Source organism: Podarcis filfolensis (genome assembly GCF_964270895.1).
Source record: "Podarcis filfolensis genome assembly, chromosome: 12".
Lineage (NCBI taxonomy): Eukaryota > Metazoa > Chordata > Lepidosauria > Squamata > Lacertidae > Podarcis > Podarcis filfolensis.
The window spans coordinates 41,561,362-41,581,305 of NC_139614.1; the positions used below are offsets into that span (position 1 = coordinate 41,561,362).

At 41.8% G+C, this 19,944-nt stretch overlaps 1 protein-coding gene across 14 annotated transcripts in view; it reads right to left on the reverse strand.

The window, feature by feature from the left end:
* Nucleotides 1-19,944, reverse strand: part of CUL2 (cullin 2) — a 52,360-nt gene that overhangs the window by 9,272 nt on the left and 23,144 nt on the right. For 8 of the 14 annotated variants that reach the window (XM_083579534.1, XM_083579527.1, XM_083579533.1 and 5 more), the window contains 10 exons: nt 17,507-17,603; nt 17,293-17,403; nt 15,937-16,114; nt 11,267-11,391; nt 10,363-10,470; nt 8,811-8,870; nt 7,778-7,906; nt 7,585-7,671; nt 6,496-6,648; nt 5,140-5,217 (listed from right to left, as the gene is read on the reverse strand). In XM_083579534.1, the coding sequence (XP_083435660.1) occupies nt 5,140-5,217; nt 6,496-6,648; nt 7,585-7,671; nt 7,778-7,906; nt 8,811-8,870; nt 10,363-10,470; nt 11,267-11,391; nt 15,937-16,114; nt 17,293-17,403; nt 17,507-17,603 (1,126 nt within the window). The remainder of the gene's footprint in view (nt 1-5,139; nt 5,218-6,495; nt 6,649-7,584; nt 7,672-7,777; nt 7,907-8,810; nt 8,871-10,362; nt 10,471-11,266; nt 11,392-15,936; nt 16,115-17,292; nt 17,404-17,506; nt 17,604-19,944) is intronic. The other 6 variants (XM_083579538.1, XM_083579530.1, XM_083579531.1 and 3 more) reach the window with 1 other exon arrangement.

Sequence of the window (19,944 nt, forward strand, 5' to 3'; positions counted from 1 at the left end):
TATCACTCATTACTTACATTAATTGCTCATTAAATAAAACTGATAGCTACAGTGGAGATTGCTAATACAACATCAAAAAACCCCGGTCTAATTTAATTCACAAGCCTCAGGGGTTAGAATTTATTGGGGCCATCTCCCACTGACACAAGGAGGTTCATAAAAAGAAAAAGCACAGGAGACTTTCCATTTCAGAGCCTCCCCTTTTCCTTTGAAGCCTGTCTGAAACCAGCTCAGAAAAAGGCAAACTCTATCTAAATTCTAAGTACATTAGTTAATTTTGTCTGATCAAATAAATTAGAAAGCGGGATTTAGAAAGCAAATCACTGATTAAAATGACAATTTAAATAGCACAGAGTTAAGCCCTTATTAAGGCTGCTGCTAACATTTCAATTCTGCAAATCTGCAAGAAAGGTTGATGTCAACTAACAATTTGTGCATCAGTCCCGTCATTACCATTCGCTATGTAGCAGCATCTGGCCCCAGGGATGTACACAAAAAAGTAAGCAGTATACCTTTGTAGTCATGCTGGACAGTCCACTGGTATCAAGCTGTTCCTAATAACCATAGAATTTTAATGTGGTGCATTTCATACCAGTTTGTAGTACTAAAATTTCCTATTAACTTCCCTTGCCCATCTGTAAGGACACACAACATATTTCTGCTTCTCAGGATTGGGTCAATATCTGGTTTTCGACAAGATGATATATCAGCAGCTAAATACCGCAATAGGCTGATATAGCACGATGTCTGAAATGTATCTCGGCTGCCTCCCCACTTTACCAATAATTACACTAAAAACAGCAGCGCACCAGCTCTCTCATCATAAGCAGCCAGTTTCCAAAAGCCTGTTGAAACAAGAAAGACTTAACCCTGATGCCCAGTTAACTGCATATGAAACTTAGTAAGAATGTACCACTCGGCAAGCTACTGTAGTTATATGTTGTGCTTGCATTTACATGAAAACCAATAACAATTATTTGGATAAAAAAAAGAAAGTCTTAAACTGCCAGCTGGAGGACTACAAGAAGGGTGCCTGTCTAGCTTCTCTAAAAGGTAAAGGGACCCCTGACCATTAGGTCCAGTCGTGACCGACTCTGGGGTTGCGGCGCTCATCTCGCTTTATTGGCCGAGGGAGCCGGCGTATAGCTTCCGGGTCATGTGGCCAGCATGACTAAGCCGCTTCTGGCGAACCAGAGCAGCGTATGGAAACGCTGTTTACCTTCCCACCGGAGCAGTACCTATTTATCTACTTGCATTTTGATGTGCTTTTGAACTGCTAGGTCGGCAGGAGCAGGGATCGAACAACGGGAACTCACCCAGTAGCAGGGATTCAAACTGCCGAACTTCTGATTGGCAAGTCCTAGGCTCTGTGGTTTAACCCACAGTGCCACCCGCATCCCTCTAGCTTCTCTAGGGAGTTGCAAAATCTGGGAGAAGCCACTGAGAAGTCCCTCTCCCGCATCCCTACCAAGTGTGCTGGGTGGAAGGTTAGAAAGGAATGGCAGCAAAAATCCAACAATACTGTGATAGTATCTGCTGTCTTTTTATTTCAACTTTTTAGGGCAGGAGAGGGAGTAGAAGGGGACACCATATAGCCCCATTGTATTTGGAGGCAGGAATCCAGTGCAAATGGAGGATGAAAAGAGTGGAACATTTATTAGTTATGCTGCCTGCAGAAGAAGCCGCCAAAATGTGAATTTTACATGGTCAGGTAACACGGTTGGCTCTGCTGAAAGGTGGTTGGTTGCTGAGGCTGTGTCAAGCACTGGGTATTAGTTACAAAGACTGTCCTTACCTGAAAGAAGCCCTCCCTTTATGAACAAACCAGGGACCCGAGTTAGGATTGACCAGCTTCTCTGTACCCAAAAGAATGATCTCCCACCACTATCATAACCTTGCCACTTTGATTTCTACACTTCTTGGAACTTGTGAAAAGATGAACAAATTGTAGCGGTGGCAGTTCTCGGTTTCCAACCCAAAACCACACAACGACTGATACCACATGAAGGATGGAAGGAACAAGCCTACAAAATCAGCTGTTAAGAATGGGAAAAGTTTAGGAACTTTAACAATGCCTTTTAGGTTTGCTATCATAGGACAGCTATGTTTCTCACCTGGTCTCCTAATATATACGCAGTCTGCCAATCCTCACACTGGTAAAAGTGAGGTTGCTATTTAGAGTATTCTTGGTACCCAGGCCCTCAGCCTATAAAGGCAGAGAGTACCTCATACTCTCCGAGCAGCTTCTTCCAAAACTCTAAAGCATCCACATTTAATAATAATAATAATAATAATAATAATAATAATAATAATAATAATAATATACCCCACCCATCTGGCTGGGTTTTCCCAGCCACTCTGGGCGGCTCCCAACAGAATTTTAATAATGATAATAATAAAGCGATAAAACATCAAACATTAAAAACTTCCCTAAACAGTTAATAGCCTAGCAGCAAACAGGAGCTTTAAAGACTCCATGGGAAAAATCACCTCATGGGCAAAGAGCAGATACTTCCCATTCTTCCACTATGTCTAACCCACCAATCCTGATAGTGCTAGGGAGAAAAAAGCAGTTTTTTTAAAAAAAGTAAATGAATGATGGTGGAAGGGGAAAGCTAAACTGTTTCTGACTTCTTAGGGAACAAGAAAAGGTTCCCTAGCAGATGGGTGTCAAATTCATTTTATCTGACAAGTTCTGTGTACGTGCCACAGCGGAAGTAACTTCCAGTCTGAAGGCTGACTACTCCTTTCCCCAGAGATCTGAAAAGATATTCAGCAGCCATCCAAGATCTGCAAACAACACAGAACTGGTCGGATTCTTTTCATTTAACTAGTCACTTGGAAACAGAGTGGCCTCTTCCCTTGGTGACACAGAGTTGCATCAAGAGGTTAGGCCGAGCTGATGGCTGTCTAAGTGGAGGAAAATAAAAAGGGGTCCTTAAGAGAGATGGTATTTTCTTTATGTCAACTGGAGTACATCAGGTTGCAAGTACAAGGCTGTTTTAAAAGGAAAAGCCATTTCCCCCCCCCAAATTGCCACAAAAGCAACAAGAAATCAGGAACTATGTTCAAGAATGAATTCTCTGGCTATAAAATGCACAATGCAGACAGAAAGATGTGTCTCATGGTTTCTAATAATGGGAATATGACCCAATCTCTGTTAATCAAAGTTGCCAGAAAGAAAGAAAAAACAAACCCTGACACTAAACATGACATGTGAACTCTTAAGACAATTGTGCTAACGATTAAGTAGATGCAAAAGATCTTCCATAATGAAGTGATGGAAATTGGAGCACTCTTAGAAATAATATATTCCAATCAAATATCATATGTACTTTGGATTGTGTTTTAGGAGGTAAAGTCTATCATATGAAGAAACTATTTTCACTGGAGGAACAATATGTATATATTTTGCTTTTTCTTAAAACCCAGAAGGAACAGAGAGTTTCTGAACTATAAAATGTCAGTAGCAATTAGTGTTTTCAAAACTGTTAGGAACAAACTATGAGCCAGTGGCTTGAATTCAGTTTCTTTCTTCGTGTGTGTGTGTGTGTGTGCGCGCACACACACACACATGCACGCAAGTATGAGAGAAAATATCTTTCAGTTGACTCAGCAAGAGTTTTATGACACGACTAATCTTTTCCTAAGCACCCAACTTATAACCTGCAGAGAGAACAGGTGGTTTTTCAAATTATACAGAACATCAAAAACTGTGCTTGCCAGGGAACACAGGATTTATGCTAGCTGTACACATGAAGAAAAAAAAAAACCTGAATCAAACTACTTGGAAACTGAACATTTAATCCAGACATCTTACTGATATTCCCACATACAAAAACCTTGTTTATTAGAAAAGTCAACAATACTGAAATTTCAGTCACCTTCAAGTTGTAATATACCAGGGTGTTAAAAGTTCCTAATGGTTGCCAGAAGCTTAAAGCTGAGTATTTGCTGCTAAATTTGGGATGTTTCTCACGATTAGCTCCAAAAAAATATTAAGCAGCAATTGTCCAAGATGAAAGTTGGCAGAGGCAGTGAAAAAGTGTCCAGAGCATTCAGCGCTCAGGAACAAATACATTTTTCTGGTCTAGAAATTAAGATAAATTTCTCAGCAAGTGAGTATGGAATGCCAATAAGTAAAAGCAGCAGAGGGGAGCAATGAACTTATGAACACACAGGTTTGTTTCAATGCGCCAATACTACAACCATGAGAATGGGGTCAAGTTAATCAATAGTATAAACTCGTTGTAAATCATAACACATAGGAAAATATGTAGCAAGCAACATATACTGGAAGGATACTGATGCACCCCCTTGTTGGAGAAAGTATACAGTATTCCAAACACTTTGTAGGTTTTTTATGCTTGCAGGTTACATTGTAACTTAGAGAGGAGTACAGTTAAACTTCAAATCTAAATGAGTCAAAATGGGAATTTTAAATATATGTTTACTGGCAATTTGGAAGTGCTAGACATCAACCCTTTTCCCTGCCACAGAAGGATTCTCATAATATTAAAGGATAGGAGATTTGTGCTGTCCTGTTAGCAGAATATAAGTTATCATACCTCACGTTCCTTACAGAACTATGAAAGCACTTTGTGACAGCATCCAAACTGAACAAGCATTTAGGATACAGTGGAACCTAGTGTTACATATCGTCCTCCTTGTGAATGCTGCGTGTTACAAGTAAAAGCAGCAGAGGTTCCGAAGTTCCGCTAACCCGGAAGTAGATGCCCCTAGTTGTGAACTTTGCCCCAGGATGCGAGTGGAAGTCGTGCCCCAGCAGTGTGGCAGCAGCGGGAGGCGCCACTAGCGAAAGTGCGCCTCATGTTATCAGCAGTTTCGGGTTACAAACGGACCTCGGGAACGGACTGTTTGTAACCAGAGGTACCACTGTATTTATATGGACTGATCAGTTAAAGGCGGCTTTTCTTCTACAAGCTGGTGCCCTCCACATATGTTTGAACTATAGCTCCCATCATCATTGACCAATGGCCATGCTGGCTACGGTCGATAGGAGTTGGTGTCCAACAACATTTGGAAGGCAACAGGTCAGGGAGGGCTGGTTGAAGTATTTCAATTCTCAACGTAAGACTGTTAGTTATTAAATCTGCAAGAAATCTCCTACTAACCTACCATCTGTACACTTTTTTCCAGTTCCTGAGGAATTGCAAATGTAGATGAAGGCGCCTGAGTCAAAGGCCATGCACCAGCCTGAAAAATAAACACATTAAATACATTGTGTCATACTAAAACTTTTCTAGAAAAGGCATATAAACCAGCCATCATTCTCCCTCTCATACGCCCACACTCCCACCCACATTATATATGTGTGTGTGTGTGTGTGTGTGTGTGTGTGTGTGTACATACATACATACATACATACACACACACACACACGCCATGACAGCCAAGCTGAATCACAGCAACCTTATTTGAAATTATGGGGTGCAAATGGAAACCCATGGAATACCATAAAAAAGTTTCAGAACACAAAACAAAAGCTCTCCACATAGGAAGAGTTGGCTCAAAAGCAGAGAAAGACTCTCCCATCTGTCAAAGCCAGCTGATAAGGGTTTCAGCCTTGATTGCTACAGGCTGAAAACTATGGCTGCTTTCCCTATTAGCAACCAAGGAAGGAAGGAAGGCTGGGTTGACTAGAGATTGACTGTTCGGGCACATACTGTTTATCCTCCCATACTGCATCCTTCCAAGCTATACCTGGTTGTGATCACTCTGCTTTTCTGCTCTTGCCACCTTGTCCCCGGAGTTGAGTGAAACGCTTCAAGCCTTGGTTTAAAGCAGACCTACTAACATGGGTCCCAATTTGGCCTGCAAGGTTCCCCATAAACCACACCCATCTACCCCATATCTGCATTTCTGGACACAATTATACAGAGACACCTGGGAGTTTTGAACATGCTGCAAGTTGCTCCTTCATAAGTGCTGCTCCCTATCACATATAGCTTGGCCACACTAACTGTATTCAGACATTCAGAGTGAACATATATGAACTTAAAGTGGGGAGCAAGTGACTATGCACATGGAAACCCCAGTTCCAATGCACTGAATGTGGGAACGCCCTCCCAGCAGATGTCAAGGCAATAAGCAACTATTTTACTTTTAAAAGACATCTGAAGGCAGCCCTGTTTAGGGAAGTTTTTAATGTTTAATGCTGTACTGTATTGTGTTTTTAATATTTGGTTGGGAGCCACCCAGTGGTTGGGAAAACCCAGCCAGATGGGCGGGGTATAAATAATAATAATAATAATAATAATAATAATAATAATAATGATGATGATGATGATGATGATGATGTCTGAATTGGAACAGGCATGCACAGCAATATTAGCAGCAAGGCCTGCATGCTCACTCCCACCCCCTATCTCCCTATCTCCACTTTAAGGCCACATGTGTTCACCCTGAACGCACGAAGAAGGCTATTTGAAATGAAGCAACACGCACACACACATGTGCACAAGCCTCAAATACCTGAAGAACGTATATCTGAAAACTAATTCCCAAATCTACGACGGTGTCCTGATTTTTTATGAAGTTGTTGAATTTGTTGTTAAGATCTGCACTGACACTCATGTCTGTATACATTCGATGGAGCTTGCTAGTAAACTCGTAACCACAGGCTTGCTGGAAAACAAAAAATGCACATACAAGATTTGTAGTTAAGGCACACATAGACAGTCAAGCAATTGAGTAGCCTGCTTTTGTTTTAAAGAGCTACATGAGAAATACTGAACAGGCACACCATCTCCACTTTTGAGGACAAGTTTTAAAACCACTCCAGCACTTGGAGGTTGGAGGTGTGGTGACACTAGGGTTGCAATTGTATTTCTCTTTTAAAAGCTACTTGATAATAGCGGATATGCTCACACCCTCGACTGTAATCCAGAAAACCACCTAAAAGGGCTTTAGGCATGAGAGCAAGGAGGTGCTCAACCTAAGTGGTGCCATGAGGCTCAACAAACAGAACCAACAGCCATATACACACTGATCACAGCAGTACCAGGACTAGTTTTGGCTGTTCTCAAGATACCAGCTGATGAGCTCTGCAGAACCAGACTGTGGTAGCAGACAAAATTAAGATGCATATTTCATGCAGCAAAAGCTCCACAACGGGTGGGGAAGCTGTGACCACATGTTGTTGTACTACAACAACTCCCATCACCCATAGCCATTGGCCAGGCAGGCTGGGGTTGGCAGGAGTTGAGGCTCCAATAACATCTGGACATCTCAGCTGTACTGAGAATGGCAAGGAATGCAATGTGCCAGCTTGCAGCTTTTGGGCACCATCTGCTGGTTGGTTTTTAAAATGACAAGCATCAGCTTGCTAATTCTCAGATAAAACGTACAGACTGGACAAGCCCACCAGCTTTTCGGGGGTGGGGGTGGGTTTGCAATCGTATGATTTTATAAGCACAACTAAAAGCAGGTTCCTAAAATTAGGTCAGATTCTAAGCATGTTTAGGGACATTTCCTTAGAATCAGCTTAGTAGCAGCTTAAAAGTGTCAAGAACGGCTACTATTGTACTGTTGATTTTACTGTTCTAGTAAGCTGGAAATTACCTTCAATTTGTTAATCATAGCTTCTTCAGAGTCCATGGACATAGACAAACCATGTATAAGTCGTTTTGCCAACATTCTGGCATAGAACTGTATAGAAGAAGAGCAAGAGTTCAGATTTCGTTGCATTTCAAGACACGCTCCGAGAGAGGAAAAAACCAGAATAGAAATAATTTTTAAAACAGCGATTACTTACTTTTTGGAAAACATCTTTGTCGTCAATGTATTTGAAAACAGTAATGAAGCTAGTAAGTTTGTCTTCTACTTCATTTTCTGTCATGCCTTTTGCGGATTTTTTTAGCAAGTTGTCACAATACTTGGCCAGCTCAAGTGTAAAGAAAGAAGAAAAGGACATTCGTCAAGCAGAATAGTGTTAAGGTGGGACTAACAACGTAGTTAAGGCAGCATAGTTGTGTCTTCTTTTGCAAAATGTACGTGCCACGGCGAGTACTTTTAAGAATGCACAGATCAAGTGTCCAAAGAGCGTCACATACACTTTCAGTTATTGTTAAAAACAGGCTTGTAAGTCAAGGATGGGCAACCTGCAGTCTTCTAGATGATACTGGTTTACCACCAGCCATGCTGACTAGAAATGTATATCTTTATTGTTTTAAAATAGATACATTTATACCAGGAAAGCAAACAAACCAACAAACGAACATACAAGCAAATAAAACTATAAATTGACAAACAGACATAGTTACATTCATAGGATCATGGAAAGAAAGCACTTTGCATTCTTTAAACCAGGGTTCAGCAAACTTTTTCAGCTGTGGGCTGGTCCACTGTCCCTCAGACCATGTGGTGGGACGGACTATATTTTTTTTTTGGGGGGGGGGAATGAATGAATTCCTATGCCCCACAAATAAACCAGAGATGCATTTTTTTTAAAAAAAGCACACATTCTACTCATGTAAAAACACCAGGCAGGCCCCACAAATAACCCAGAGATGCATTTTAAATAAAAGGACACATTCTACTCATGTAAAAACACGCTGATTCCCAGACCGTCCGCGGGCCAGATTTAGAAGGCAATTGGGCTGCATCCGGCCCACGGGCCTTAGGTTGCCTACCCCTGGTTAAGACAAAGCAAGGACCATTTTGCCTCAACAGGGCATCTCAGTACTTAGATGCACTGGTCTGGAAAAGCCTTTGAAAAATCAGAGGATGTTACCTGAATAAAGTTAATGCTTACATCTAAACACTTTAAACAAGTATCTGGTACTTACCAGCTCAGGAGCTTTGCAGATAGACTTTGGTTCCCTATAGTTCACTACGGATGTCAAGGCCTATTTAGGAACACAAGAAATATATCAGCCCCACTCACATGGTCATACATAATATCAGAGGCAATTCCAAGTGGGTCCCGAACAAATGCATATAGGCTCTATCATGCTTCTTGAACTAGATCCTGGCAAAATCAAGCTCTTCACAACTGTTTTCAATTACTAAACATTTATTGGGTGTTAGCAGTGTGCTGTAAGGTACAAAAGTGTCTATCAGGTATACACACAAAAACAAGAAACACAAAAAACCCTGCTCTGGCCACTGGGTAAACCTAGTGTAAAATGTAAGGGTGAAAAGTCAAGCCCTTCCCACTAACTCAAGACTGAAACATTCAAGTAACTGCTTTTAAGAAAGTCTCAGGACAATATTGGGGAATAGGGTACCTGCTAGATGCAAAGCATGCTGGGAGACATGAATATGGGTGTCTGTTATTAAGGACTGCATTCAATGTCTGCAAAGGATATGTGTTTTAGGAACACCAAAAACTAGATTTCCAAGATTTTAGAAATTGTGGGTTATATTCAGTGCTAGACAGGTTCAGAAGAGACCCAATGAAGTAAATGAAACTAAGCCATGCCCATTAACTTCAACAGGTCTACTCTGAGCAGGACTAGTACTGGATACAAACCTAATCCAAGTAGGTTAGAAAGGAGTTAGTCTCCTTCCAACGTGCAATGAACTTACAGGTATTTTGTGATAATACGCAGGATTTTTTAAATGCGACACCATCGTATGATAATTAAGTGTAACTGCATAAACACTGTATTACCAAAAGGAGTATACTTCTCATAACTGAATAATTAAAAAAACCACAATGGTACTGTATAGGCCATTGACCTATGCCTCCAATTCCAAACTTGTGCGCATTTTCCATAATTGCTCATTTATTGGGATAGAAACCTATGCACAGACCACTCTAGATGACTATGAAAAGCCAATGAGCACCTGTAATTCAGGACCATGGATTATGCTTGTGAGTTTCCCAGTAAACACAATCCATGAATGGTTTGTTGACATTAGATCCTGTAGCACATGTGAATGGTTATCTCTTTTATCTATCTAACACAGTGTGGGAGATTAGTTTAGCAAAAGGTGTGGGAAACCTATGGCCCTCCTGATCTTACTGAACTACAACTGCCATCAGCCCTAGTAATGGTCAGTGGGCAGAGTTGATGGGACTTGTAGTCCAACAACATCTGGAGGACCAAGGTTTCCACTACCTGGTTTCATACATCCATGTACCAAAGCCTTATATGTTTAGGGAAACCTGTGCTTATTTATTTGATTTTGCTTCCAAATTGTCTTGAAAACATTAGATCGCCATCCTGTTCCAATTACTTTATGTCAGGTGGAATCATTCATACCAATTTATGATACATCAAGCCATATTCACGACTGATATTCAATCTCACTATTCAATGCAACAGGTAGGATTCCTCATAAATTATGTTCCTTACAATTATTTGGTAGACAAAGCCTTTTCACTAGGCTTACCTTGTCAAGGGCACTCATAAATCGCTGGTCACCGTTCAATACGCTGCTGATGAGCTGAACAAATTTACTGTGTACTTCCAACACTGACTCCACAAACTGAGTGGGCATCTGAGGATAGAATCACAGGTGTGTATTTTTTCCAAATGCAACAGAGCAATATTACAAACAGGCACTTTGCTTGGCCATAAGGTGTTGGGAATTATGCCAGAGAGAAGATGTGAAGTGCAGCACAGGCCTTATAATGTCTACTCAGAAGTAAGTCCTACTGGATTTGATGTGGCTTATTCCCAGGTACTAGGGTGTGAAAATGTAACAGAATAATACAACCTCCAGGGAATATTTGCTGTACTCAATTTACACAACTGTGCATCACAGAATTCACATGTTGCATTAGTTTATGCTAGCAATAAGTACAGTTACATGTCTCATACAGAAATGTAGTGATTGCACCTCTCTTATTGAAAGATTGGCAGCAAACTGCAGCTATAAATGCATTTACTTTAAGCTAGTTCCATCCTATTGGTTCCCTGGGTGCGTGAATACTAAAGGACACATGAGCATATTAACAAATGTCAAATTTCACGCTGTGTTAGAAAGAGTAGTGAGGAACACTACTACCATGTAATCATTTTTGGCAGGGTCAGAAACACAGTAGACTTTCTTACACTGATTACGTGTTCAGTAATAAAGGAACGCCATGGCTATAATAATAGTTTCTGTTCCACTGTATGCTAAACCACTAGCTCTTCTGAAAAAACTAAAATGGCAGCAAAGAAAGCATACAGATTTAGTATAGACTAAATGGCGACAACCTTATAGAAGCACCCCCCCAACTTCCCAACATCATCTTTATGCTTAGATTGATCAGAAATTCCACACTATTCCCACTGAAGACAAAACATACATTTTCCTGAGAGAGATTGCTGGTTGCTCTAAGGCCCTCATCATGGATATGATTTTGTAGTTCCTGAATCATATGAGGTAATCCACTTGGCACAGCATGAAGCAATGTGTACATATTTGCCATGTCTGCAAAAAAAGGAAGGTCCAGGTTTTCAGATGTACTAAAAAAAAAATATCACTATAACAACATCAATGTTTAAACAGCATAATGATACTAAAAAATGAAGGCACCACATACATGCAAATTTGGCAAAACTGCAACAGGGAAAGGAGAGGCTGTGGTCAAGACTATGCTGTAATTCAGGGGTGTCCAACCGGTCGATCATGATTGACTGGTCGATTATGGGACATCCCTGGTCGATCCCGTTATCCTGATTGATCCCCCCCCAAAAAAAAGCTCAACAACTTTGGTCAAATCACTGCCAGTAGATTGCAGTCTCTTGGGAGCTGGGCATGCCTGCTGTAATTAATAAGAAAATTAACTGAAATTAAAGCAGAAAGGCTCTCAGAGCAGTTTACAAAAATTAGTAACACCCCCCCCCAATTCTCATTACTTTACATATCCTAGACCACCACCACCTGAGCAAGCACTGGTTAAGCTATCGTAAGTCACTCAAAACAGCACCAGTGAAGAACCTGTGGTCCTCCGGACATCGTTGGTCTCCAACTCCCATCAGGCCCAGCCTGCATGGCCAATGCTCAGGGATGATGGAATTGTAGTCTATCAACATCAAGAGAGTCACAGGCTCACCCCCTCTGCTTCCCAACATGGGCAATAACAGCACAACATTCTTCTAGCTTCAAGGTGTATTTCTAAACCTTTGATGTATTCAGAAATTGTATTCTGTATGGATGTTATGTATCAGAAAGAGCACTTGCTTACAGAATTGCTTTAAAGTAATGTGTGAATATATTGTTACCAATGTTCCTGCTAGAAAATACTATGAAACTTTGTTACAATGTGTGAGATGATGCTATAGACAAAATGACAAAATTGCCCTGGAACAGATTGCTGAGCTGTGATACTGAATCATCAAGTATATGTGGATTCCTTCCAGTGCTACAGAAGACCTCAGTAGGTTACAACCCTGTGTTATTGAGATTACTTGCGACAAGGAAGCTTATTGTGAGGACACTATCCCTTTAAGTGGTTGTGCTTAAGTAAGTCAGGTGAGACTGGAAGGGGCCTCTGGATAGAATGATGCAGCAATAGAGAAGCTATGGCTTCCTTTAACAGAGACTCCTCATTTTGAAAGTTAATAAAGTTTATATTATGTTTATGGACATCCTGGATTCTAAAAGTTATTAATCAAAGAATAACACATGGCACCAGAAGTGGTTGGGCGCAGGCCGGACTGACTGCACAGAGTAACAAAGAAGAGGGAAAAGATACAAAAGACCAGGGAGAGAGGGAGATTTTTTTAAAATAAGAAAAAAGATGGAGCATCTAGTAACTCCAAAACCTCTTGCTTGCTCCAGGAATGCAGCAGAGCGCTGGGAAAGATTCAGGCAAGATTTTGACCTCTTTATGAAAGCAAGTGGAGCTACAGAGAAAGATAGAGAGCAGAAGGCGGCTAGTTTTCTAAATATTGCTAGGTGAGAGGCATTAGCTTTATTCACTCAATTTGCAACTGAGTGAAGAACTAACTAATTATGAGACCACGTTGCAGACAAATGAAAACTTCGAGAGATACCATAAAGGTAAAGGGACCCCTGACCATTAGGTCCAGTCGTGACTGACTCTGGGGTTGCGGTGCTCATCTCGCTTTATTGGCCGAGGGAGCCAGCGTACAGCTTCCGGGTCATGTGGCCAGCATGACTAAGCCGCTTCTGGAGAACCAGAGAAGGGCACGGAAACGCCGTTTACCTTCCCGCTGGCGTGGTACCTATTTATCTACTTGTACTTTTACGTGCTTTTGAACTGCTAGGTTGGCAGGAGCAGGGACCGAGCAACGGGAGCTCAACCCATCGCGGGGATTCGAACCGCCAACCTTCTGATCAGCAAGCCCTAGGCTCTGTGGTTTAACCCGCAGCGCCACCTACGTCTCTACCAGTTTCATAGGAGAGTACAAAAGGCTGGGGAAACATTTGAATCCTTTATTGCACATCTTAGACTGTAAAGCAAGACATGTAATTTTGGAGGGGTATATGGGGTGTTGGGGGAGTACGTCTGCTGGGAGACCCGTCGTGCTGTTTCTGGGGTAGTTTGTCCACCTTCGGTCCCCATCCTGGACTCAGCTCTCACCTGTGGTTCCTAGACCTGTCGGCATGCAACTGTATCCACACCCCAGGAATGGCTACGACTGGCCAGCTAAACCAGGGGAGGGTAGCCAATGGGTCTTAAACCCTTGGTAAATTAGGAACTTGTCCAGTCAATCTGCCACACAGAATAGACAAGAGCAATAGTGGGTCCAAAGGTCAAGAATGTGGTTTCTGCAAGTGCTGTAGAGGGAAGTGAGGGACAGATGGGGCTCATCAACCTGGAAAGGTAGCCCATCTAGGAGAAAGAAAACTCTAATCTTAAACCTTGGCTGCCTTGTGGCTATACTCAATGAGAAAGGCTTCGGGAGTAAATCCTGAGGAATAATCCGCATCCCACTGCCTTGTGGGACATCATCAGGAGAGGAAAAGGCCAAGGAGTAAACCCAACACAAACCCAGAGTGCAGTCCCTAAGGCGGCTGGATGGCGCCTCTTTCTGGCAATTCCTGCATTACTGAGTGTTCACACTGTAGGAGCAGACATAGACCCAGCCAATGTCCTGCATTTGGAAAGACCTGCAACTTTTGCAAAGAACAAATTCACTTTGCAAAGGTTTGAAGGCAAGCACAGACTGGGCTCAGATCAAAACAAAGAGGATTACAGCACCAGCACAGGAGAAAACTTTTATTTGGGAAGTCTTCCAGAGGCATCAGGATTCAGTTACTGGACTGGACTCTGAATACAAATGGGACTTTTGTTACTTACAAATTGGATACTGGAGCTCAAGTAAATGTATCTGTATCTGAGGCTGCTGTGAAAGACTTGGGAGAGAAAGCCAAGCCATACAGCATGCAAACAGCTCCAACTTAAAACTTAAAAGTGGAAAGCTTATTTGAACTAGGGGAGTTTGGAAAACTGATGTTCAAGTAAGCAACAAAATGGTAAAGTTATCATCTGTAGTTGTTGTTGCTGGAAATGGGATACCTATATTGGGACTGAAAAACATGTCAGATTCTAGATTTTATTAAGAAGTTGTACAGTGCAGAATGAAAGGGTCACATGAACACTGAAGATCATGTGTCTTTATTGGCACTGGTAAGCTCTCAGCAGATTATAAAAGAAACTGTTTGAACCCTATTTTCAAGTTATACATGCATCCAGGAATGTCCGGCTGGCTCTTAGAGATAAAAGAGGAACTAGATAGACTAATTAAACTTGACATTATAGAGGAAGTTGAAGAACCCAAAGAATGGGTTCACTCTCTAGTCATAGTTACGAAAAAAGATGGATCCCTACGGCTGTGTCTGGATCCTAAAGAACTGAACAAATAAGTTGAGAGAACATTTTCCAATTCCTACTAGAGAGGAAGTCTTTGGTTAAATGGCAAGTGCAACATTTATTTCATATTTGAATGAATCTTCTGGATTCGGGAAGGTGCCCCTAGAACAAAATAGTAAATGACTGTATGTTTTCAAAAATTTATGGGCATAGCAAACATGCAAAATAATTTCATATTTTAATATATGAACAACCAATATTGGCAGAAGCAGACCACAAGCAATTGGTAGTGTTGCAAAATGGAGTTTAGCAGATACATTTTCCAGGTTAGACAGACTGTTTTCTGAATTACAATCAGATGATTTGCAACCGGAATATAGCTCTGGTAAATGCTTAGTAACTGAAGACACTTTGCCCAGAGTTTATGATGGGACTAAGACTGAGGCAAATTCAGATTCTGGAGTAGTACAAGAAAATCTGGTCTCTAACCAGATGTGGTCCATAATTGCAAGGGCCACAAGCTCAGGATATTATTTTGAAACAAATAATACAAGAAATCAATTCCGATGGATGTGGAAAACACATGAAGTCCTGAGAACTATTTTGCAGGGGACTTGTATGTGCTGGATGGAGTTTTGTTCAAAGGCACCATACTGGTGGTTCCTAGCTCTAAAGGAAGAGATGCTGCAGTGGGTGCATGAAGGACCTATAGGCATGGACAAATGAAGGTTTGCTCCCCACACGGGGGGGGGGGGGGAATGCTTCCTGCACAACACCACCAAAGCCCTTGGACGAAGTGTAGGTCCATAGTTTCCCCTTCTCTCAGAAGTGGGAAACATTGATAGCATTGCAGCCTTCTTTGTCAGGTTTCCCTCAGCAGCAATGGGTGCTTGGAAGCCCCGCAAGAGATTCTGGTGGGCAGGAAAACCTTCTTGTTAATCATGTCACATCATAATGACACCATGTGATAAGCAGGTAGGTAGGCTGCCCACTTGTTAATTCTGACCCATGAGGCTGATCCTGACAAGGATCTACTCTGTGGAGCCAAAAGGGTTCCCCCCTATCGAGATACTCGAGAGTGTCCCTTCCTGGATCACTATGCTTATTTATACCAGAAAACAACATAGGTGACTATAAATTCAATTTAAAAATATTTAGAAGGTATATTATATTTTGAATTCAAACTTAATCACCCTGTATGTCTTTACCGTTTCTCTTCTCTTGTCGGATAATGTTATGGCATTCTGCGTGAAGGAACTGTAAGTGATCTGCTACCATTCGCTGTTGGCATTCATTAATTACTTTGCCATAGGAACTGGGGTGTAGATATTTTCGACACCTCATTTCTTCATCTTTTAATCTACATAAAACCTAAAAGAATTTTTTGAGATGGGAGAACAAAACGAAGCACTGCATGGTTATTTAGGGGCAGAACAAACATTCAAGTTTAAAGTAACAGAAACAAATTATGACCAAGGGAACTATTTAGGCAGAATGGATGCCCCAATACAATGCAAACTCCTGTCACAATTGCTTATATTCTTGAAACGGAAAGAACAGTGGACCTTATCCTGACTCTTTAGGATGCTAATCAAATTTATTGCAATCTTCTTAAGTTCTCTCAACTATCATCAGCTATGCATGATTGTCCATATGGATAGCATGAGATCTCTGAATGGAAATAGGCCTTATGAATATCTCTCTTATAAATCAGCATTAGAAGTCAGCTGCATTTGAAGAATGGAACCTACTTAGAAAAATAAAAAAGCAATCAGTTGCTAGATATCTCCATTGCAAATGGATATCCTCTTCACCCTACCAAAAACTTTTAGCACTCAGATCAACTTTAGAAGCCCTATTTTGGGTTTCTCCACTGCCTGGTGGCAGGTGGCTGGATATGAGGAGCATGTTAAGTGCCTTAATCAATCGGGCCAAGGTCCACAACTCCAGAACCCAAGGGTAGCACTCCACCTTGCTAGGGGGCAAGAAAGCTGAGCCTCATCCCTGAAAATGGTCAAGTTCCACTGCCACACAGGTTGCTCACCCACATTTCTCATATGCCATGGAAGCTGACAATCCAGGGGTCAAATGACCCCCAAATGATAAAGTTTACAGAATGCAAAGTGCTTTCTTCCATGATCCTATGAACATAACTTGTGGAGTATGCTAGCCCCTCCCACTTGCCTTAATTTTGGTTGTTTTGCTGCCTTTTAATGGTGGCAACCTCTACCCTGGCTTATATTTTTCCTTTTCCTGGCAGTGCCAGTATATACAAGGGGGACCCACCTCCTCCCTGCCTGCCTTTTTCAAGGAAGGGAGATGGTACAAAGCCTCCCACAGGTGAGAAAGAGGCAAAAGCACTGGCAGTGAACGATGGTCACTGGCACGAGGTGCAGAACCCCTAAAGCGCAGGGCCCAGGGCAGTCACCCCATACTCCCTGAGATGGCCCTGCCTATGATGTACAGAAACCAATGAGCTGGTGTATATTTTCTCTTGATGAACACTGAATAATTGGCATCTATGCTGCACATAAATATGAGTGTCTTACCTTTTCCATATACTGTGAGCAGTTCGACTCTTGCATTAAATTTGAAGCTTCTTGTTTATAATACTCCCCTGTTTCATTCAGAAAAGGACACTCAAAAATTTCCTGATAAAACTAAAACGAGAGAGGGTGATCAAGTACAAATAAGGCAAGGGGTGGAACAATTTCCACAATAAGCCAAGACAACGAAAGAAAAAAGAAAGAAAGGACCTTTTACCTTCAGAGGGAATTTCTTCTTATACTGTTCAACATGAACAAAGGAGTTAATAACCCCATGGATTACTTTTTGATTTGGATCTTCTCCACAGCGATCACTGAAAGGTGGAAAAAAGAAGCTCTCATAATGCATGCAATTTTACACATGGTCCAGACTTCAAAACCAGAAAGACAAATAGGCCTGGCTGTTGGTAGCCTTTTCAAGGACCAAGCAGTCTGCTGTCTGCACTGTTCAATTCACAAACCCTTTGGGGAGTGCATATGTAATGCAGGGGTAGCCAGTGTGGGGCTCTGTACATGTTATGGGGCTACAACCTCTAAGCTCCCTGGCTGGTGCTGGTGGGAGTAGCTGGACTGCAGCATCTGGAGGGAACCACATTGACTGCACTTCATTAGTGGAAAAAGCAAAATGCAAACTGACACCTATTTTAAAGTGCAGGCTTGTACTCTCCCAGTCCTCAGGCAAAGTCTTTGGATCTCATTCCCCATTCCCACCCCTTCTGCAGCACTAAGACCTCTCAACGCAAAACAGCCAAAACCAAAATACAGGTAATCTTTGTTAGAGCGTTTACCTTAACATTATTTAACAACTGTATGCTTGTTTAATACCACCACAAAAAAATGTAATACTATCTTAAAATACTATTTCTGTAATACTACCCAAGCATATTTCATTTGAAATGGAACTTGGCACCTAATTTTAATTTTTAAAATTTATAAAGTGCTTCTTGATCACCTTTGGATTTCTTGGCCAGAGCTCAGGGAGGCAGAAGCTGGGCTATTTCTTACTGAGAACAGAAGGGAAGCCTCAATTTCTCCTTACTATCAATTATTCAAGCTTTCCAGAAAGCATGGCTTTCTTGCTAGCAGGAGCAGGCAGAGTCTTGCCTCACTTGCACACAAGATTTGGATAAGGGAGTAAAAAAGCATTAGGAGAAATGTTTCTTTTATTATCCAAACTACAATGCAATTGAGGCTTCTGAGAGTCCTTCTCGCCAGAGGGCAATGAGCATTCACACCTGATAAACAGGTGAGGGTGACCCGCAGCGGGGCTGGCTTGCTCACCTATGGTGGGTTGAACAAGCAGTAGTCCACTTTTTCCTTTTAAAATGTTTTCAAGGTGAGGCAAAAGCATGAGAGAGAGAGAGAGAAGAGTGGAGGAGAGCAAGGTAGACCAAGAAAGAGGAGAAAGTTCAAGGTATACTGTACAATATTCCAACTACGTCCCACATTGCAGGCTAAGGATAAGGAGTTCTGACACCTTTATAATGATGCAGGCAAAACTCCACAACAGCAGGAAGAGAGTCAAGAGAAATGTGTTTTCATTCCACCACATATTAAGAACAGGAAGAGGGGGGAAGGATGGCTTCGATGTTTAATAGCTGACACCTTACACTGACCTCACATTCTTATTTATGCCAAGCAGATTAAAACTTGACAGCACTGTTGCCACCAAAACTGGTACCCTCAAGACTGAACAGTGTGAAAATAAACAGACACAAAATTGACCTAATGGCTTGGAAGCAACAAGTAGCAGACCTTCAGTTTCCTCCCACCTTCCTTGAACAGGCAGCAAAAAAGCAGAAGGTGGGCTTCTAAAGGACCAAAATTAAACCCGAGCAAATGGCAAATCCAAAAGTGTCTTAAAATCTGAGAGGGACTTGCTTTATGCTTCCCTATACTAGTTTCAAAACAGAAAAAGAGCTTCATTCGAGGCAGGCAAATGTATAAACCATTTCAGCTACACTTTGACACAAGCTGTATTTTAGAGTGCTCATTATCATCATGCAACAGATAACAGTGGTATGGTAGCAAGCTCTACGCCCTTCTGCACATCACGCTGCATGCCTTTGCAGCCCCTCCTGGAGCCCTCCAAGAATTCCTCGCACAATTTAGAACCCTGCAAGGTGTCGTGCTAAAGGGGACAACTCTTGCCAGCATGCCTCTTCCTCCCCATCCATGAGTGAACTTGAGGCCAACTGAATCATAACCTAAGAAGATAATCAGTTAGGTATAACTTTTGTTCTCCAGATTTGTTCCTTGGTCTCTTACTTATGCCTGAGCTAATCTTTCCCTGACTACAGTACACGCAAGCATGAGACTGTCACAGAAATAGCCATAGAACAACTAGGCTTAACAAGAGCCAAATGGAGTGCTTCCTCGTGACTGGTTGCCTCTTCTCTTGGTGAGATGCACTGACATTTCAAGCAGCAAACCTGCATGACAATGTCTGGCTCACTGTCACAAGGAGGTGCTATGTTCCATAGAACCAAGTCCAAAACACAATTCTAATTGGTGACTAAAAGTAAAGGTACCCCTGACCATTAGGTCCAGTCATGGACGACTCTGGAGTTGCGCGCTCATCTCGCTCTATAGGCCGAGGGAGCCGGCATTTGTCTGCAGACAGCTTCCAGGTCATGTGGCCAGCATGACTAAGCT